The sequence below is a fragment of the Dysidea avara genome, chromosome 6 (assembly GCF_963678975.1).
Source record: "Dysidea avara chromosome 6, odDysAvar1.4, whole genome shotgun sequence".
NCBI classification, from domain to species: domain Eukaryota; kingdom Metazoa; phylum Porifera; class Demospongiae; order Dictyoceratida; family Dysideidae; genus Dysidea; species Dysidea avara.
In genome coordinates this window covers 12,069,798-12,089,827 of record NC_089277.1, presented here as the reverse complement: position 1 = coordinate 12,089,827, position 20,030 = coordinate 12,069,798, and the positions used below count along the sequence as shown (strand labels likewise).

At 40.1% G+C, this 20,030-nt stretch overlaps 3 protein-coding genes and 1 pseudogene across 4 annotated transcripts in view; 3 read left to right on the top strand and 1 right to left on the bottom strand.

Annotated features, from left to right (window-relative positions):
* Positions 1-1,823: 1,823 nt before the first annotated feature.
* Positions 1,824-3,247, top strand: LOC136258211 (actin, cytoplasmic 2-like). The gene is made up of 2 exons (XM_066051538.1): positions 1,824-2,207; positions 2,257-3,247. The coding sequence occupies exons 1-2, from the start codon at positions 1,950-1,952 to the stop codon at positions 3,142-3,144; spliced, it is 1,146 nt and encodes a 381-aa protein (XP_065907610.1). The 5' UTR covers positions 1,824-1,949; the 3' UTR covers positions 3,145-3,247.
* A 2,205-nt stretch (positions 3,248-5,452) lies between these two features.
* Positions 5,453-6,059, bottom strand: LOC136258690 (actin, cytoskeletal 3-like). The gene has a single exon (XM_066052036.1). It carries the CDS (start codon positions 6,054-6,056, stop codon positions 5,556-5,558), a length of 501 nt encoding a protein of 166 aa, XP_065908108.1. The 5' UTR covers positions 6,057-6,059; the 3' UTR covers positions 5,453-5,555.
* Positions 6,060-6,072: 13 nt separating this feature from the next.
* On the top strand, positions 6,073-8,274 carry LOC136258687 (actin, cytoplasmic-like; annotated as a pseudogene).
* LOC136258683 (NLR family CARD domain-containing protein 3-like) overlaps positions 8,269-20,030 on the top strand; it is a 26,627-nt gene continuing 14,865 nt past the window's right edge. Inside the window, exons 1-2 of one of the 2 annotated variants that reach the window (XM_066052025.1) lie at positions 8,269-8,297; positions 8,803-8,848. The gene's annotated coding sequence lies outside the window, so the exon portion shown is untranslated. Of the gene's footprint in view, positions 8,298-8,477; positions 8,849-20,030 lie in introns of those variants that run through there. The other variant, XM_066052024.1, reaches the window with a different exon arrangement.

Here is a 20,030-nt window from a genome sequence, read left to right as displayed (position 1 = left end):
AGGAGGTAGGGCATGCATGTGTGCCGCTTACTATAATTGTATCATAACAGTATTTGGAAGTTCACGTGAGTCTCCATAGTTGTAAAACAAAACCAGCAATGACAGTGAATGAAGTTCACTAGATCTTTAGAAGCATCACGTAAACTTCAAGAAAATTAATGTACTGTGTTTTGAAAGAGCCTCCTGTTAGGTGTACAAAAGTGATTTTTGCTGTTTGCCAAGAAATCCGTGGGCTCTTACATAACAAAACACATAACCTTGAAGTTTATATAAAGTATTATTTAAATATCCATTGTTGGCTGGTTTTGTACTGCAATTATTAAGACTCACGTGATAGTAATAATCAATGAAATCAAGCGGCACACAACATATGTCCTATCTCCTATGGTTACATGTAGGCAAGAGTACACTCTTCTATTATTATGTACTCTTGATGTAGGTGTACCATCTTATGATCCACTTACCACTAACGTTTGAAGTGTAATATTTCCTACTCATAGTTATTAGCAGAAGATGTTTAAGTGAAGCTGTAATTCCTCACAATGCAATATCTGAATAGCAACCATTGTAGAAATGGTAATTTTATGATATTAACTAGCCCTAGATGTATGATGGTCTGCCATGTGGGTTTGTGATACGTGGTATAATCCTGGGTTGAAACATTAATGAGGAAATATTTTGACTACCTGGCAAACTCCTGTACCGGTATTTAATATAACTTATAACCAGGCTGTATAAGTGTCCTATAAACCTTTGGCACTTGTGTTGTTAACCCTTAATATAAAATAATAATATTTGTATTGATGATCAAGATTATTCATAATATAGGAGCAGTTGTAATGTGAGTGGTTGGATACATCAGTTCAGCCACAAATTAATACAACACCTCTTGCTTGGCACAAGTAGAATGAACATGGGTACAGTTTACTATTTACCACTCAAAAGACATCTGTTAGCTATAATTCAATGGTACAATCTTAAGTTAAGGAGTTAATAGGCCAAGGGCCTTTGATTCTTTCCATTTCCCATCTGTTCCCAGAACTGATCTAAATAAACACTTATACTGATTTGTTGAAAGTTAACAACATGTGTATACTGGGGACTACTGCTGATGAGAAATTTCAAGATTCGGCAGGCTACTTGAAAATCCTTTGTTCACCTCTTAAATAAAAGAATGGTTTGGGAGAAAATATAGATGATTTAACTGCTATCTTATAAACATTAGAGAATGTAAGTCAAGATTGTGGAATCCTACTTCATAAGGTAAGTGCTTTAACTCAGGGACTAGTTTTCTGGCTCTTTGTTGCATTCTCTCAGGTTTGACAATATGTTTTAGGTAGCTACAGTATAATTACAGATTCCAAATTGACATCATAGATTTATAAACCCCATCTATGTTGACATACAAAACTGTATGTGGACTGACGTAAGCAAGAGTTCATGATATGAACTCTTGATATATTAATTTGATTATAGCTAGGTTAAGACTGCACGTACATGAGATTTAGCAGATTGTAAAGTAAGCATGCAGGGGTGTAGCTAGATGTAATTTACCTATACTGTCACTCCAAGATCCTTTTCAGAAGATACAACATCAGGTCAAGTTTTTCATCACCACAGGGGCACAAATCTTGTGCATTCAGACAATGCTACTGAATACAGCAGTGCATATGTACCTACACAACGTAACTAGCTATAGCGTATGGACGGTACGGCTAGCTTGAAGCCTTGAACAGTCTGACCAACAATGGCAACATTAAGATTTTCAAGGTTATGGCACTTGTGTGATAGCGCCCGCCCCTTCAAATAGCCGTATACGAAGGGGTGGTGCCACAAGTCGCAAAAAATGGAACTATGTTAATTAGAGTGATAGCCAAGGGCTTGACCGCGGAGTGACAGGCCCCAGGACACGCCCGCCCATTGATTGATTGATAGTCTACATACACCCTATGGATGTTGATGCTGGAAACCCTGCTGTTGTTTTAGACAATGGTTCTTACATGTGCAGTGGCGGTTTTAGTGGAGATGATGCACCCAAAGAATGTATACCAACCATTGTGGAAACTTCGGTGAAACCTGCAGAATCTCGCACAGAACATAGAGTTTCAAATAACTGTACCGTCTATAATAATGAGGCACCGCATCACGTGAATTTAACATGCCCCATAAGACATGGGATTGTCACAGACTGGGATGGTATGGAAAAAGTAAGACTAAGTGAGTAAATGTCAATAGCTGTAATTATACTTTTTACAGCTTTGGCATACTATCTTTAATGCTCTTCATGTGACTCCAGAAGAACAGCCAGTGTTAATGACAGAGTCTCTCCGCAATGTGTTTATTCCCAAGTTGAACAGAGAGAAACCAACGCAGATAATGTTTGAGACTTTCAAGACACCAGCTATGTATGTTGCCAATCGGGCTGTTCTGTCTTTATATGCATCAGGTCGTGTAACTGGAGTTTCATGCAGATCAGGACACGGCGTGACTCATGCTGCTCCAGTGTATGAAGGTTATGCCTTGCCCCATGCTGCACTCTTTGTAAACATTGCAGGATCTGATCTGACTGATTACTTAGCAAAAGTGTTGCATGAAAAGGGGTGTTCTTTTACTAGCAAAGTTGAGCAAGAAATTGCTTGTGATATGAAGAAGTTGTGTTATGTTGCATTGGACTATGAGCAAGAGTCACAGGCCTGTGCTAGTGGCTCCAGCATGGAGAAGAGTTATAAATTGCCTGATGGTCGCAAAGTCACCATTGGACGTGAATGTTTCAAATGTCCTGAGTCTCTCTTTCAACCATCCATTGCAGGATTGGATCCAAAAACACATGGCATCCATGAAGCATGCAACCTTTCCATTTCAAAATGCGATGTAGACATTTCCACTAAACTACTATATTGTAATATAGTCTTATCTGGAGGAAGCACCTTGTTCCCAGGCATTACTGACAGGATTCAGAAGGAAATTACCAGTTTAACACCATCAACAACACGAGTCAAAGTCAGTGCTGTCCCAGAAAGAAAGTTTTATCCATGGATTGGAGGATCTGTTCTTTCCTCTTTGTCTACCTTTCAACAAATGTGGATCACCAAGCAAGAATATGATGAGAATGGTCCGGCCATTGTTCATCGGAAGTGCTTCTAAAATAAAAACTCATGCACCATTGTGATATGCATACGTATATGTGTGTATGTATGTGTGTGTGTGCCCTCACAAATCATTATTCCAACATTCTGAACACACACAATGTGCCAGTCTAAAGGGATCTGTGCAGGAAATTTACAATTAGGCAGGCCCTCTGAAATTGAATCTGAGAGTGATTTTAATGCTATGCATTGGATGCATGCATTTCGTTTGGCTGTGTACACTAATTTGGCTAGCTATTTATTTTGCTTCTCAGAAGCATTCCCATCATGCAGGAGCAAATATAAATCAGTTTTATGGTTGACTTTCATATAGCCGCGACAAGCACATAGCTAGTTAGCTACAAATTAAGGAAATCCTTTAAGATGTATAATTTATCTACAATAACCAGCTATTTGCTTCCCCATTCATTCGAGCCATGACATTACATCTCAGTTAGGCCAGGCAAACTTGATTCATTGTTTCTGGAGTCATCCCCCCCCCTCACATCGCTTTTTACCTCACCACCTCAAATTTCATTATTACTGTTATCAATCACTTTTTATGTTAAGCTATCATTTTAAGCCAAGATTCTACCAAGTTCATGAACAGGAGAAACGTTGAACGGATTCGGGAAGTGGAGAGGGCTTGTTTTTCCCATTAGTTTTTGCAGCCACTGGAGGCATGGGACCTAATACAACTACTGTCTTTCAGAAACTTGCCTCTATGTTGGCTGAGAAGTGAAATGTAAATTACAGTTTTTTCCCCCGGGCTAGATGGACTGCCCTTGCCTACCACCCCCAGTACTGGCTGTCAAGTGCTGGACAGCTGGAGGTTACCAGCTACTGAAACAATTCAATCTATGGTCAATCCCCTTACAGATCATCTGATGCTTTCCTGGAACTGGGCCTTATAAGTGGACCTAGGGACTTCTAATTGTTCCCATTATTGTTGTATCAGTTGTGTCCAGCACACATGCCTTTTGTGCTGGGGGTGGTAGGCAAGGGTGTTCCATCTAGCCAGCAGGGGAAAAAATCTATGGTCGACCTGGCCTATTCCAAGGGTTACCTTGAGTCTGGCACCCTCAAGTGAATCATTTCAATGACTGGTGCCCTCCAGCTGTCCAGTACTTGTTGGGTGTGGCAGTCCATCTAGCCCGGGAAAAGTTACAATACAACAAACCATAGATCAAACGTCTCTTCAGTCTTGCACCTCAGAAAAGGAAGTATTAGCTTTTAAAAGCCCTTTGCTGATCTTTATAGCAACAGACAGCCTGATATGGAGCATTTTCTATAATAAATAATGTGACTTGCCCCTGCATGGAAATCCAAAATTTTGTGGATGAGAAACAAGTCAATGCCTTCAGCACATGAATTACTGGAGACTAAAGGGTGGGACTTAAGCAGAAATTTGCTATATATTCACAGGATGATAGCCTCTGCCAAGATACACCAGTGCAGTGGAGAAGTAGTCTGGCGCCGCCCGCCCCTTCGCAAAATCATCTGACGTAACAAGCAATACGTACGCTGTCTAATTGAATTCCTTTTGAAATGATCAGGTATTTGTATTTCACCAGACCCTTACTTTTTGCGAAGGGGCGGGCGGCGCCAGACTATCTATCCCCCTGGATTGGAAACTAGTAAGCGCCCCTGGCTACAGGCTGTTTCGCGCCCCCTTCAATAACAAGACAAGTTTCTCTGGGCGAAACAAGACTCACTACTGGCATAAAAAGGTTCTTTCTCAAGATGTTTTGGAAGCCAACAGCGAGTTTCGAGACAAATTGGCTCTTTATTGTGCGAACGGTAGAAGCGAAACTGAACGCAAGATCAGCTAGCTGGTTTGGACACATTCAAGGAAAACACCGAAACCCTGTACGGTACGCCTTTCGCACTCAGACCATACCATGGAGCATTATTTGATGACTTCGTAGTATAAATTGTGTAGCGATACTGTTTAGAATCACAGAGAGAATGTGCTTCCAATTTTGCCAAAAATACCATCTCAAAAACCTACCAAAGAAGTTATGGGAAGGCATATTGTTTAGCCGAAGCAATTCTTTATAGCATAGTTAACCTTGTGATACTTTCTTTTTCTATCTACAGCACTTAGTTTAGCCAAGAATGTGCTTCCAAAAAAGCATGAAATCCGCCATCGTAAGCCTTCCGACCAAGTGACGTGAAGTGCTGTAGATAGAAAAAGAACATCACAACATCACCAGAACAATTATCATAACCAGAACAATTATCATAACAGAACAGTTATCAGAACAATTATCTGATAATTGTTCTGTTATGTAAATTTCCTGCACAGATCCCTTTAGACTGGCACATTGTGTGTGTTCAGAATGTTGGAATAATGATTTGTGAGGGCACACACACACATACATACACACATATACGTATGCATATCACAATGGTGCATGAGTTTTTATTTTAGAAGCACTTCCGATGAACAATGGCCGGACCATTCTCATCATATTCTTGCTTGGTGATCCACATTTGTTGAAAGGTAGACAAAGAGGAAAGAACAGATCCTCCAATCCATGGATAAAACTTTCTTTCTGGGACAGCACTGACTTTGACTCGTGTTGTTGATGGTGTTAAACTGGTAATTTCCTTCTGAATCCTGTCAGTAATGCCTGGGAACAAGGTGCTTCCTCCAGATAAGACTATATTACAATATAGTAGTTTAGTGGAAATGTCTACATCGCATTTTGAAATGGAAAGGTTGCATGCTTCATGGATGCCATGTGTTTTTGGATCCAATCCTGCAATGGATGGTTGAAAGAGAGACTCAGGACATTTGAAACATTCACGTCCAATGGTGACTTTGCGACCATCAGGCAATTTATAACTCTTCTCCATGCTGGAGCCACTAGCACAGGCCTGTGACTCTTGCTCATAGTCCAATGCAACATAACACAACTTCTTCATATCACAAGCGACTAACCAGAACAATTATCATAACAACATCACAAGTCATTCTCGTTACAAAATAAAGTCGTTCATGCCACCGTTCTGCTGTAATAGGATTAAATTTGCTGAGGCGCGAAACCAGCCTAAGGACATTGGTTCTTGTACAAAGTCTATGGGCACGCGGCGCAGTTTCCAATCCAGGGGGTATATTATCTATGGTCTATCTCATCATAGATAATACGTAGTATATATCTCATCTCGCATCACATCCTAGCAAAGACAGTGAAGTATGTGTAGTATGATAGTGAGTGATCTTCTACAACAGAGCGAGAAGTGCGGTAGTTGAATTTGTTAATGGTTTAGACTCGAGGAAACCCTAAATGGCAGAGTCATACTCTTGCTATTGTTATTGACAATGGTTCTATGACATGTAAAGGTGGTATTGCTGGACAGGATGCTCCTACAGCTTGCATTCCATCCATAGTTGGCCACAGTAGACAGTGCCCTCAAGTGGGGGCCGCTTTCAAGGATCCAGTTTATGTAGGAGACGAAGCTGACTCAAGGCGTGGTTTTCTTGATGTAAAGTACCCAGTTGAACATGGGATAATCACAAACTGGGATGATATGGAGAAGGTAGGACTGACCATTCAATGAAATGTTTGCCGTAGTTGACTGATTTTCGAGGGATCCGTCATGGGCTGGAATCCCGTACAAGTCATTTGGAATCCCTCGGAATCTCGCACAAAATCTGGAATCTTGCCTTCGAATCTGGAATCTTTTGGGTTGATTAAAGTCCGTGAATTTCCGAATAATTCCGGATATTCTAATAGCGTGCAACTCGCGGTATGCAGCTCGAGATGCTGCTATAAGCTTGTTGGCCTGTTATAACTTGCCTTGAGCTGTTAACTTCACTTCGCTTTAAACTTAGTGTGTCTATATAGGTGTTTAAGAGCTTTTATGGGTTCAACAGAGCACGAGTGTAGAGTCGAACTGCTGAATAGTCGAGTCTCGAGTTTTTCCGAGTTGTAGTTGTGTCTCCGATTAACAGCGAACCACAAGGCGAATCCAGAGCCTATCCCAGGTACAGCGAAGTCTACAATGAGTAGCTAATGAAGTTTAGGTGCGAGTTGAACACGTAGTTGAGCAGCATTGTCTGAGCTCGCCGGAATTCGAGGAGAGTGTCCGAGGCACTGATCGTCTATCCAAGAGAGTAGCTCGAGGTAGCTGTTACCTTTCCACGCATTGCTGTAGGGCTAGCGTGTCATTAATTTTGTTTGAGTACAGGATTTTTATTTTGTTAATTGGATTTCAGTAATTTAAATATTTCTTGGAATCCGGAATCTTGCCTGAAATTTCGTGGGATTCGGAATCTCGTACAGGATTTTAAGGTCGTGGCGGACCCCTCGCTGATTTTCTTTTTTAGGTTTGGAATCATATATTCTACAGGGAACTTGATGCTTCACCATTTGAATGGCCTGTGATGTTAACAGAGCCTCCTCGAAACCCCAAGGCAAACCAAGAAAAGATGAGTGAGATAATGTTTGAGACCTATGACACACCAGCAATATACATTTGTAACCAGGCAGTCCTCTCCTTGTATGCTTCAGGTCATGTAACTGGAATGGTATTTAAGTCTGGAGATGGAGTATCTCACTTTGTTCCTGTTTATGAAGGCTATTCCCTTCCTCATGCTACTCTCAATTCAGAAATTACAGGACGTGATCTGACTGGTTATCTGATAAAGTTGTTAAATGAGAAAGGTTGTGGTTTTCACAGTGGAATACACCATGAAATGTTAGTCCGTCATATCAAAGAGGCCTTGTGCTATGTTGCACTAGATTTTGAACAAGAGATTCAGACTAATGCCAAAAAGTTCCAGTATAGAGAAAACCTACCAGCTTCCTAGAGATGATGAGGTCACCCTTGGTAGTGAACGTTTTCATTGTCCAGAAGCACTATTCCAGCCATGTATTTTTGCAAAGGAGTCACTTGGTATCCATGAAGTCTGTAACCTTTCAATCTCAAAATGTGATGGAACACTACACAAGGACTTGTATGGAAACATAGTATTGTCTGGAGGTAACAATGTTCCCAAGAATTGCTGAAAGAATGCAGAAAGAAATGGTTTCATTGGTACCAGCGGTCTGTCAAGGTCTACATTTTTGGCATCTGTAGCAATAATGTAATTATATTATAATGCATTTTGTGCGCATGCGTATAATAAAAGTGGGTGGTACCGTGGATGAAGTTGAAGCGAGTCAAGGGGGTGTCACGTCGGCTCACGCTGTAGGTAGATCTGCGACCGCGGTCAAAGTCTTGACCTGGGTAAATTTCACCTTGACCCTTGACTTGCAGTGTTTATCGTCTTTGACCTGTGACTTGAGCGTTTCTTGTCGAACTTTTGACCTACACTTATTTCTCTATTTTCCTATACGCACCTGTGCTTGTAACCTAGTATAATATTTTCTTAGTGCGTGCTACCAGCAGCTGGGAGAAAAAAATCATTATAATTACGGCGAAATGCCTGTTGGAGCTTTAAAACATCTCCTTACTTTCTTGTGAGTTACGTATAATCCCGTAAACTTGATAATAGCTACGTATAGTTTTCGATTGTGGGTTTTGAACCTTCCGTATCGTCTTGACCATTGACCCACTGTAAGAGCTATTTAGTGGCCTTGACCGTTGACTTAAAGTTTGACCGCGGTCGCAGATCTACCTACAGATCTACCTACAGCACGAGCCCGAGTGACACCCCCTTGCAAGTTGAAGTTGGTGGGGTCATTCAATACTAAACAACAACTTGAACAACAGTGAGTAGAGTTAGTAGTTCATGTTTGTGTAGTACTGAAATTTGTCTGTTGGTACACGAAAAGAAAAACAGCCAAATTGACTAATCAGTCCCAAATTTGGTGGCTCTGCGTTCTATACTCGAGGGGTACACGGGGGTAGTCTCGCGTACCAGCATAGATAATACACGTAATAAAGGATTGGCAACGCGCCATCCTCGTTACGGTTCGTCATCCAGTTAACGCGCAAGGGGTAGTCACCTCCATACCACCAATTGGTGCACTCTCGACCGGGATCAAGATTTAATCAAGTGATCAAGGGGTATTTTTGCAGTGAATCAAGCGATCAAGGCGTAAAAGTGGCGATCAAGCACCTTTGGAAAGCTAACTTTGGGCAACACGAGAATTTACTAAGCTTATACGGTTGACGATCAAGAATCAAAGCTCTTGGAAAGATGAAATCAAGTGATCAAGGCAATATTTTGGCGATCAAACTTTTTGATTCCGGTCGCGAGTGCATCAATTGGCAGTATGGAAGCATAGATATTAGAGTACAGGGATTAGAAACTAGCGTGCGCCCTGAAACACTCCGATGTTGGTGAATTCATGAGGCCAAAATGGTGTCTTCTGCTCTGAGCTACTTTCTACGGGCGTGGAGTATTTCATGACAATCTCTTTATGTTTTACAAGTACTAGGCAAACTCCTATTGTAAGTCTTGTTGTGAGTTTTTGCCGCCATCAATCATTTTAATTTCAGTTGACACGATTTATTTGTGTACCTGTTGTGTTCATGGTAAGTTCACTTTCGACTGGCAAACAATGCCATAGTAACCCTAAAGTAACATAGTTTTGCATGGTGTACTTCATTTTATTATTCCGCTTGATTAATGCCCTTTGGCAGTCTCATCTCGGTTCTTTAAAATACTACTCCATGATTTATCAACTTCAACACAAGCACTGTTATGCGAGAAACATCTTTCAGTGGTACTGTGCAAAACTTCAAAGTACTGCGAAGACTTCAGCACTATTTCCCTAGTGGAACTAGACTTCTGTTCTTCGTAACAGGTAGACAAAAAACGGAGGTACCCATTGATGATCAAAATCGTAAATGACGATGAAAACCACCCAAGACGATTAAACAACAGAAGCCAGAAGCATTAAAAGTCTTGTATATCAACTACAATACCACAAGGTGGTTGAAATCAACTGTAAGACGACTAAACCACAAACTGCCATCCTGTCCGCATGGATTTAATCAATACCGAGGAGTGCTTCAATCACAATCAATGGTAGATATACACGGCTCGCGCTCGGTTGCCTATCCCTGTACTCTAATATCTATGATGGAAGTGACTACCCCTTGACGCGCCCTCTCACCCGTTGCTAAACACGGCTGCTTCATTCCTTGTACCGTAGCAAAGTACAACTGAGTAAAGACGTAAAGCTTGCTCCAAAGGAACGTACAACTACTAAGGTGAGTATCTGATGTAATAAAATAGTGAAACGCACTGTCAGTTTTAACCCAGCGCAAGATAAGGCCCACTGCTTCATGGCTTTTCACAGTTGTGGAGTTTTAACAAGGACACTAAAGTGCTTTTTTTCCGAACAATGTATAAAGAATTAATCGTAACCATTATTAGAGTGTCATGCTTCAAGGGGTAGTCACTTCCATACCGCCAGTTGATACACTTCCACCGGGATCAAGAATTTTGATTGTCAAATTTTGCCTTGATCGCTTGATTTCACCTATAAAATAGCCTTGATTCTTAATCGTCTACCGTAAAAGCTTAGTAAATCCTCGTGTCGCTAAAGGTTAGCTTTCGAAGGTGCTTGATCGTCACTTTTGCGGACGTCTTGATCGCTTGATTGAATCTTGATCCTGGTCGTAAGTGTTTCAACAGACAATATTGAAGTGACTACCCCTTGTGCTTTGTTTTGTGTAGGCGTACCACTTACCCAAACTATGGTTTGAAGCTGTTTCATTGTGCTGGGTTTTGGAGTTTTGTCGTGGTACCATGGGGAGAAGCATCAAGTTACTATTCAGCACATGAGAGCTCAATGTTATGGTGGTGTTATGCAAATATGCATGAGCTCAAATTCAGATGTAGTATTAGCCGTCAAAGTATGTGAAAATGGGATATAAAAGGTGTAGTGGAACAGAGCATATTATCAACATGAAGGGGTAAAGATTAGTGTACCATGACTTCAAGCTTGGACAGGGAATAATGAGCATATCTGTAAATGTAGCAACTCACAACAAATACCATCCACTGGATATCAAATGACGTCCTTGTGTTTTGTCACAAAATTAGACAGTCCCTTCAAGTGCTGGAAACTAATGTGGACTAAGTCTAGTTAGATTCTGGTAGTTCATTTTGTTATTTATTTATAATAATAATAATAATACAATGGACACATATTATACTAGTTATCTGAACTCCTAGGCACCACCTGCAGCTCAGATACCTGATAACTCAAGTTTGTACAAAATCTCTTTACACAATGTTAGTCAATGTATAACATTTATATACAAAGTATGAAAAATAACTTCTCTAATAAAACACTCGCTACTCTTATGGAGCATTCAATTTTGGCATACAGGTTTGGTTAACTGAGATTCCACTGTATACACCTATAGAACATTTGCCAGTAGGTCCCACATCCCAGTGTATAGCAGTCAAGGTACTTATGACTGTTACATTCATTGAATTCAAGCACTAGTGGTAGTATTCATATCAGATATAACAGCAGCAACATCACAACCCTCAGAGTCACAAATGACATGGGACTCTCACACACAATCTCATAAAGAAATCTTAAATTCTGAACTCTGGAATCATACAAAATTAGTAGGCTTCCAGGATGGCTTGGAGTTAGCTAGATAATTGACTGATGGATGTTCCATCGATTGATCTGTGCAAAGCACACCTGCATCTCCATTGAGGCTGTCGGCTACTCCATTTTGTGCAATAATAGAAGTGAAATCCTAGTAAAACCTAGATAAAAATTTATATTATTGAAATTCTAACCAAACACTTGAAATCCGTGAACATTACACAATATAGAGATGTTGGTCGAGAGGTCTGTCACTCAGAGAAATTTTATTGATCAAAGTTCAGAAATGGGTAGTGCTAAAAGCCGGAACGGAACCAATTGGGGGGGGGGGCGCCAAGTAGAAAAATCGTTTGAGACGGATTTTGAATCGTTTCCAACTGCCACACAGTGACTAGAATTGTGCTAGAGTTCATTTCCTTCTACTTATATGCAAGCTAGAAATCGCGTTCTCGGAGTTTCTATTTAATGCCCACCACGTAGCATGTTGTGCTGTTGTTGTTATTGTTATTGTTGTTATTATCTACTTTACCAGTTAGGCACTGGAGGGTGTACACAGAAGGCAGAGCCTGTTCGAGGTGTTTACCCATAGCCTAGGAGCCTAAGCGAAAATCTTTGAGCTAAAGTGAAACGGGACAAATACCTAGAAGGGGTGAAAAAAAAAACCAACCCCATCGTGACTTGATCCGCAGGCCACCCAGATTCCGGCCAAGCGCCACGCTCGGAGCCAACTTTTGGGAGGCTCTTACCATTCCATCAAATTCTGCTTAATCCTGATGTAGAATATTGCTTCCTTATCATTCTTAAAGGTAAACTACTGTAGTATTTTCATGTTATAGTCGTATCCAACTCTTTAGTAACAGTGAGGATGGTTTTCAGAAGTCTGCCAGCATGGGCAATAATTTACGAGAGTTAACCACAGTGTATGTTAGTGGCTGTGAATCATGTGCTTACAGTGCTTACAAAATAATAGTGTAGTGGGTTAAATGATAGTTTTTCAGTGTAGGTAATTGCAAAATGCTTTCGTGCAGTGGGCATTAAATAGAAACTTCGAGTGAGCGATTTCTAGCATGCCTACAAGTAGAAGAAAACTAACTTCAGCACAATTCTAGTCACTACGTAATTGTAAGAAACGGCGTACAATCTGCAAAAACGATTTATTAACTTGGCGCGCGCCCCGATCCATTCCGTTCCGGCTTTTAGCACTACCTTTAGAAATTTGTCAAATAATTACTTTTTTCAGATACTTTCCACATACCTAAAACAACAGCTATCATGAGATCTTTCATGTAAATATGGCCCCCTTGGTATGGTTTCCTACAAACAATTAGCCCCAGATATAAAAGGAAATCTCACCATTGAAATTTACTTACTGCACTATTTAGTTGTTCATTTTACATGGTATAACACACAGTAATAGTTGTCAACAGCACATGCATTATTAAGATAGCTGAATTTTGAGGATTTTCTGAGTGACTGATCCCTGACATTGGTGACCCTATATGACACACATGTGAACAACACGACAAAAACTTAGTGGAGTGTTGAACTCTTGTCCTCCACCACATACACATACACACAGCCTAAGCTGGCAGCTGTACCTATTGCCATCAGCACTGCGATGCCTGTGCACCACTCAGGCACTAGCTATTAATATAGAGTTTTGTGCAGAATCTTCCTTGGACTAGATCTCACAAGGAGAGGTTGCAGAACCCAAAGTTCCACTAAGTTGAGACAAGGACAGTGAGGCAGCATTGCCAAGTGGTTAGAGCACTAGCCTGGTAATTGAAAGGTTCCGGGTTTGGTTCCTGGTCACGCAAATTTAGTGTTTCCTTGAGCAAGAAACTTTGTACACATTGCTCTAGCTGTATACAGTTGGGGACCTGGTGAGCTGTCACAGCAACATCAATGGGTACCGGGGAAGCAAATTCCCAATATACATACAATATCCATCTTGAGCTCTCCATTAAAAAAACAAAAAAACATTGCCACTGGATACATAAGGTATTTGCTGCTGAAGCCCTAAATGAGCATACAATCGGCTTACCCTGTAAATCCTGGTTTACATAGTCCATCCTTATTATGACCTACTGTACTGTAGTTGGCTACCAGGAGCGCATTGAATCCTTGATAGGATTCTCATGTGAAACGGTAAGACTCCACGACTCACCAAGTTGCTGCTGCACCCAAAATCCACTGGTTGATAGCTCACTACGATCGATACTGGTTACATGAGTAGTTCCTCTCTACTACTGGATAGTGAAATAACAGCACTGTGAACGATAAGGCGGAACATTTATTCTGTTGGGTAGCCGTATCTATGACAATAGACGCACCTAAGTTACATAATAAGTCACGTGACCATAGCGAGGATTGTTTAATAGTTGCTATGCGCATTGCCAATCCTTTATTATGTGTATTATCTATGTTTTGTGTGGGGGCGGCAAATAAACCGTCTGGTCACTTTCCAGAACCACTGTCTGAATGTTGGCAGAGCCAATCAGATTGCTTCGCGGACTCTGTGACAAAACAAACATTAATAATTCTTAGTGTAAGTGTTGGTATAAGAACGATTATGGTTCACTACGGATTTGTGAAACGGCGGAATTGTAGAGGAAGATGTTCAGCAATGTTTTGAATATGTCACCAGGACATTACAAGTACAATTATCGTCTTAGTCTGCTCAAAAAGGTGATTGGAACAATTATTACATCATCCTTGGTGCAAAACAATACTGTGATGTAATCTAATTGCATTCCACTGAGTTCATGGAAAGTGTGCAACAGCGACCAGATGGTTTATTTGCCGCCCCCCACACAAACCATCTGGCATGCGAGACTAACACTCACAAATCAACTTAATCATGTCATGAAGTAGAACGCTGAATACATACATATGTGTACATGTCACATGCTTAGGCTATAGAGGTTATCCGTTTACGTCTTTTTAAATTAGTAATGGTTACATTACTATACACCATGTTTTTGTGGCAAAAATCAATGGCACCCATGCGAGAAAATGTAACTTTTCACGATTTTGCCAACTGTAGAGGCTCCAACCTTGGATCTCTCTTGGGAGTGAGACTTTTTACAAAGGTGAGCAATAGAGATGTAGTCCTTCAGCTGCAAGCATGCAATTCAGTTATACCAGCACTTCAGGATATCATGACATTATAATAGCATGGCCTTTTTGTGCTAATTATATTTGAAAGTGTTTGCACATACAGTCACACCATTGAGAAGTTGTGTACTACTAGCTACAAGTGTAAAATATTAATGACTGCAAAGTGTGTGTGCTAGCTACTGTACATTACATTACGATTTCCATGACAACCGTGACTGGCTCATGTGATCCGCTGGAGTACACGCTTCACTAATAATCTTGCATATCTATGAGATGTCTTGCCAGCTCAACTAGCTACCTAACTTCTAATTATGTCCACACAGGTTGTAACTATTTTGCAGCAACAAAACCCCGGGAATAAAAATATACAGAATCACTGAACTTCATAATTTATATCCCACCTGGATTCTCAGTGAACTTTCCAAATTCCAGTACACTGCTTGCTGTCCATATCATACAGTACGATAGTAACTGTATAGTAGGGACGACAAAGGAGTAGGTGTGGCCCACAAAATAACATCACCCAAAAAGCAGCCTCAATTTTCCCTGATGACGATGATTCAGTATTGGTTAGGTAAAACTAAGCCCAAACAAGCTTTCAGATTGACCCGAAACACTTTCAACAAGTTGCTACGGAATTTTAAAATATTTTTATTCGACAGAATTTTCTACTGACTAACTAAGTAAGTAACCGACTGATGCCTTCAGACAGGCATAACTCGATAACAACTAAGGCTACGGGATTGATTTTTTCACTGTTCGACGTTGCTTCGGCCCGACAGGTGCCTTTGACATACCGCAGTATGTACAATGCATTCTTCATGGACTTACCAGTGTCCTCCTTTGTGTCCCATTCATCTTTGCTGACAGGGAAAGGTGTCGATTTGGTTTGAGCACGTGATGGCTTCCCATCGAAACGGAAATCGTCTGTATTTTTCATAGTGGCTATTTTGATTGCAGAGGTGCTTTTCAAACAGTCCTTGATTCTTATTGCTGTATAATGGGTTGAACATAGCTGACAGCAAAGCGTAATGGATACTTCACTTTTCAGACGATAATTAATAAAATTGGGGCGTTGCACAATTTCTTTTCGTATGCGTAGGTTGTAGAGGTGCTTCCGGTAAAGTTCTTGATTCGAAATGCTGTGTAACGGGTTGAACATAGCTGACAACCAAACGTAATGGATACTTCACTTTTCAGATGATAATTTGTATAGCTGGGGTGCGCAGCGCCATTTCAGATATGGTATGCATGGGTTCACCAGTCATCAGTATTGGGCAAGTTACTTTTACAAGTAACTAATTACATATTACTTGCAGCTGAACTATTTAGTTACAGTTACATATTACTCATAAAATAAAGTAACTGTAATAATATTACATATTATATTACTTTGTGTCCACAGCCTTAAGCTGTCACGTGTGAAACTACCACCTTATCACGTGACACGATTGCGTTGTTGGACAATGTGCAAATCTTGGTTATAAGTAAGAAGCTGGTGAATAAGCTTCATTCAGTAGGCTTCATTACTTCGTTGTGGCTAGGCATTACTCAGTGGATTACTAACGAGATTAGTAACTTTGTTACTTGTAGTAATAATATTATGTAATTTTAGATTCGTTACAGTAACTATATTACTTAGGTAACGCGTTACATTTGTAAGTAAAGTAACTTGAGTTATATTACCTGTTTTTATAGTGTATTTCGTTATATTACTTAGTTACCACTAAAGTAATAATACATGTATTACGTAATGCATTACTTATGTAACGCGTTACTCCCAACACTGCCAGTCATAATAAAAATTAATTATTTACAAAGAAAAGTTAACAAACAAGTACACGAAAAAATTTGGAATTTTTAACTAGAGAATGGACCATAGCACATTGATAAAAAGTACTGAAACAAGTTGGAGTAGTGCATGATGTTAAATCACAATAAAACAATAAGAAATGTTATATCCCTACTGTGCTCAAGATATACCATAACGGAAATGCACAGTAGGGATATAACACTTCTTACTGTGATTTAATATCATGCACTACTCTAACTTACTTTTTATCGATGTGCTATGGTCCGTACTCTAGTTGAAAATTCCAAATTTTTTGTGTACTTGTACAGTCTAAAAGGAATCAGTCAATCGCCATTGAAAACTCCTACTGCAAACGAAATTTTGAATGAGAGATCACGTGACTGCTGAAGTATCAGGATATCCTGGCATGTGGCGCAACCTTTTTAGCCTCGGGAGGGGAGAAACCATCGTTATACTGATGTAAAAGGCATGAACAATTCAAAATAAGCTTCAGTTGAGTGAAGCAGTCAGTATTAGAAATTTCTCGGAAAATTTTGGGAATGAGGATTAATTGTAGGCATGAGAATGCAAATGTTGGGTGGGAGATTGAAGGCCAAATCGTGAGAATCACGCCCTACATGCACCTAGGGCGTGAGATTTGGAGCCTCAGTCTGCAATTTAAGAAAAACTTGGAGGAAATTGTCACACTGATTGAGTTACTTATATTAGCCAATTGAAGAGCAAAAATAAAGAGGACTGGGTTTACTTAGCAGTACAAGCCAACGAGCAGCTGGAGTTTAATGGCCGTGTTTCTTCCAGCTGCGAAGCCATATAGCTAATCAACAAAATATGTAACAAATGTACCACAGCTTTCTTATTTTTACTAGCATTCTTCGGCTTGTAACTCACTCTTGCCTCACACATTCACGCAGGTAATAGAGATTATCTATTTACGTCATTTAAAGTTAGTAACGGTTACTAGACACTAGTGCTGTACACCGGTGTCCAATTAACCGGTGTTGTCTAGGTCATAGGTCAGCCAATAACCGGTGAAGAAACCTTTAAACCGGTTTTTTGCTCACCCACTTGGTAAACCATAAATTACCCCTGCTGATAAGTGTTAACATCATAACATAACCTCAAAGAATGTGATTGTAATAACTGTTACTGCTAGACAAGATGTTGATGGTCACTTTGGTACCACCCTAAACCTTCCAGCAGGCTTGTTGACTCGCATTTTGTCTGCCAATATACAAACAAACCAATTAACCCATTATTGCCAATTATTGGTAGGCAATTAACCGCTGACAAAAATTTTGTACGTGTACATCACTACTAGACACCATGTTTTTTAGACAAAAGTCAATGGGACCCATGCGAGAAAATGAAACTTTTTGCGATTTTTCACAATAATATTGAAGAAAAACTTCGGGGAAATTGCTACACCTAGTGAGTTACAGTACTTATATTAAAGGTAATTGAAGGGTGGAAATAAAGGGGACTGGGTTAATTCAACGGTACAAGCCAGCAAGCAGCTGAAGTTTAATGGCCCTGTTTCTTCCAGCTGCGAAGCAATATTACTAAGCAACGAATAACCTAACAAATGCTCTACAGCTTTCTTATTTTCACTAGCATTCTTCAGCTTGTAATTCACTCTTGCTTCACGCATTCACGAAGATAACCTGTAATTATGCGGAAATATTTAGTGTGACGTCAGACGGATAACCCCTATTGTAACCTGTAAAAAATTTAGTGTGACATCAAATGGATAACCTCTATAAGCCTTATGCCGAATGACGTCACAAAATAAAATGGCCGTGGCTAGTTGGGGGACTCTAACATATCTGAGCGTTAGTTCTAATGAGGCTTAATAAGAATTGATTGACTATTCAATCCTGGAAGAAGACATTAACCTAAAACTATCAGCAAGAGTACATAATCATACAGTACGATGGTACTGTATAGTAGGAACCACAAAGGAGTAGGCATGGTCCACGAAATAACATCACCCAAAAACCAGCCTCAATTTTCCCTGATGATGATGAGGCAGTATTGGTTAGGTAAAACTAAGCCCAAACTAGCTTTCACTTACTTAACACTTACTATGGAATTGTAAGTGTTAACACTTACTACGAACACTTAACACTTACTACGAAACACTTACTATGGAATTTTAATAATAATTTATTTAATGCAATTTTCTACTGAATGACTGCCTGACTGACTGACTGATGCCTCCAGATAAGCATAACTTAATAATGGCTAAGGCTACAGGCTTGGTTTTTTCACTGTTTGACGTTGCTTCGGCCTGAGAGGTGCCTTTTGCATACTGCAGTACATACAATGCATTCTTCATGGACTTACCAGTGTCCTCCTTTGTGTCCCATTCATCTTTGCTGACAGCGAAAAGTGTTGATTTGGCGATAGCACGTGATGGCTTTCCTTCGTAACAGAAATCGTCCATATTTTTCATAGTGGCTGTTTTGATTGCAGGGGTGCTTTTTGAACAGCTCTCGATTTGTACTGCTGTGTAACAGGTTGAACACAGCTGACAACAAAGCATAATGGATACTTCACTTTTCAGACGATAATTGGGGCGCGCTGCACCATTTCAGATGCAGTATGCGTGGGTTCACCAGTCATAATAATAATTTACAAAAAAGTTAACAAACAAGTACACAGAAAAATGTGGAGTTTTCAACTAGAGTAGAGACCATAGCACATCGATAAAAAGTACTGAAACAAGCTGGAGTAGTGCACAATATTAAATCAATCCCTTAGAAGTTGTGGTACTGTGGCATTGTCTTAAACGGTACCACAAAAGGCAAGCAATATCCTGTGTTAGAATCGTTGTTTGTTTCTTATGACCTGTAAGAGATAGAAGAATTCAAGAAACTCGCAAACTCACGCAAGGGCTTTCGGATACATCTGAAGAAACTCCTTTCGAAGGCTGCTGATGTGATTGAGCATCGTTGTGACAAATTATTAGAATCTGATTTGCCCTCCGTTACTGAATTACGTGACCTTTGTGATCAAAGGAAAGATGAACTCATCTCCGCTTTGGACTCTGAAATATTGAATCAGGAAGAAGAGCTAGTAATGGAAGTTTGCGAGGCAGAAGACATTAAAGAATCCATCTTAACCAGCATCACTCATGTCACATATATCATTGACACTGCTACTTGAACCCAATCCAATAAATACTCAATCTGACACCAGTACTCAATATGATACCAGTACTATACACAGACATTAGTCAAACCTCCCACTGCAGACCCCACAAGTGTTGAACGCATCCCTCTCACAAATGTTGAGCAACCCCTCGAAGTGATACATCCACTCCAGTTACCTATGTTGCGTCACCTACAGTAATCTCAGCAAGTCATGATATAACGAGACTTCCTAAGCTCTACATTTACAGGGGACACAATAGAATGATGCTGCAGTGCATCATAATGA

Coding starts and splice junctions, on each gene's coding strand:
- LOC136258211 (XM_066051538.1), top strand. CDS start 1,950: ATGGATGTTGATGCTGGAAACCCTGCTGTTGTTTTAGACAATGGTTCT. Junction 2,208..2,256: donor ACTGGGATGGTATGGAAAAA/GTAAGACTAAGT, acceptor TACTTTTTACAG/CTTTGGCATACTATCTTTAA.
- LOC136258690 (XM_066052036.1), bottom strand. CDS start 6,056: ATGAAGAAGTTGTGTTATGTTGCATTGGACTATGAGCAAGAGTCACAG.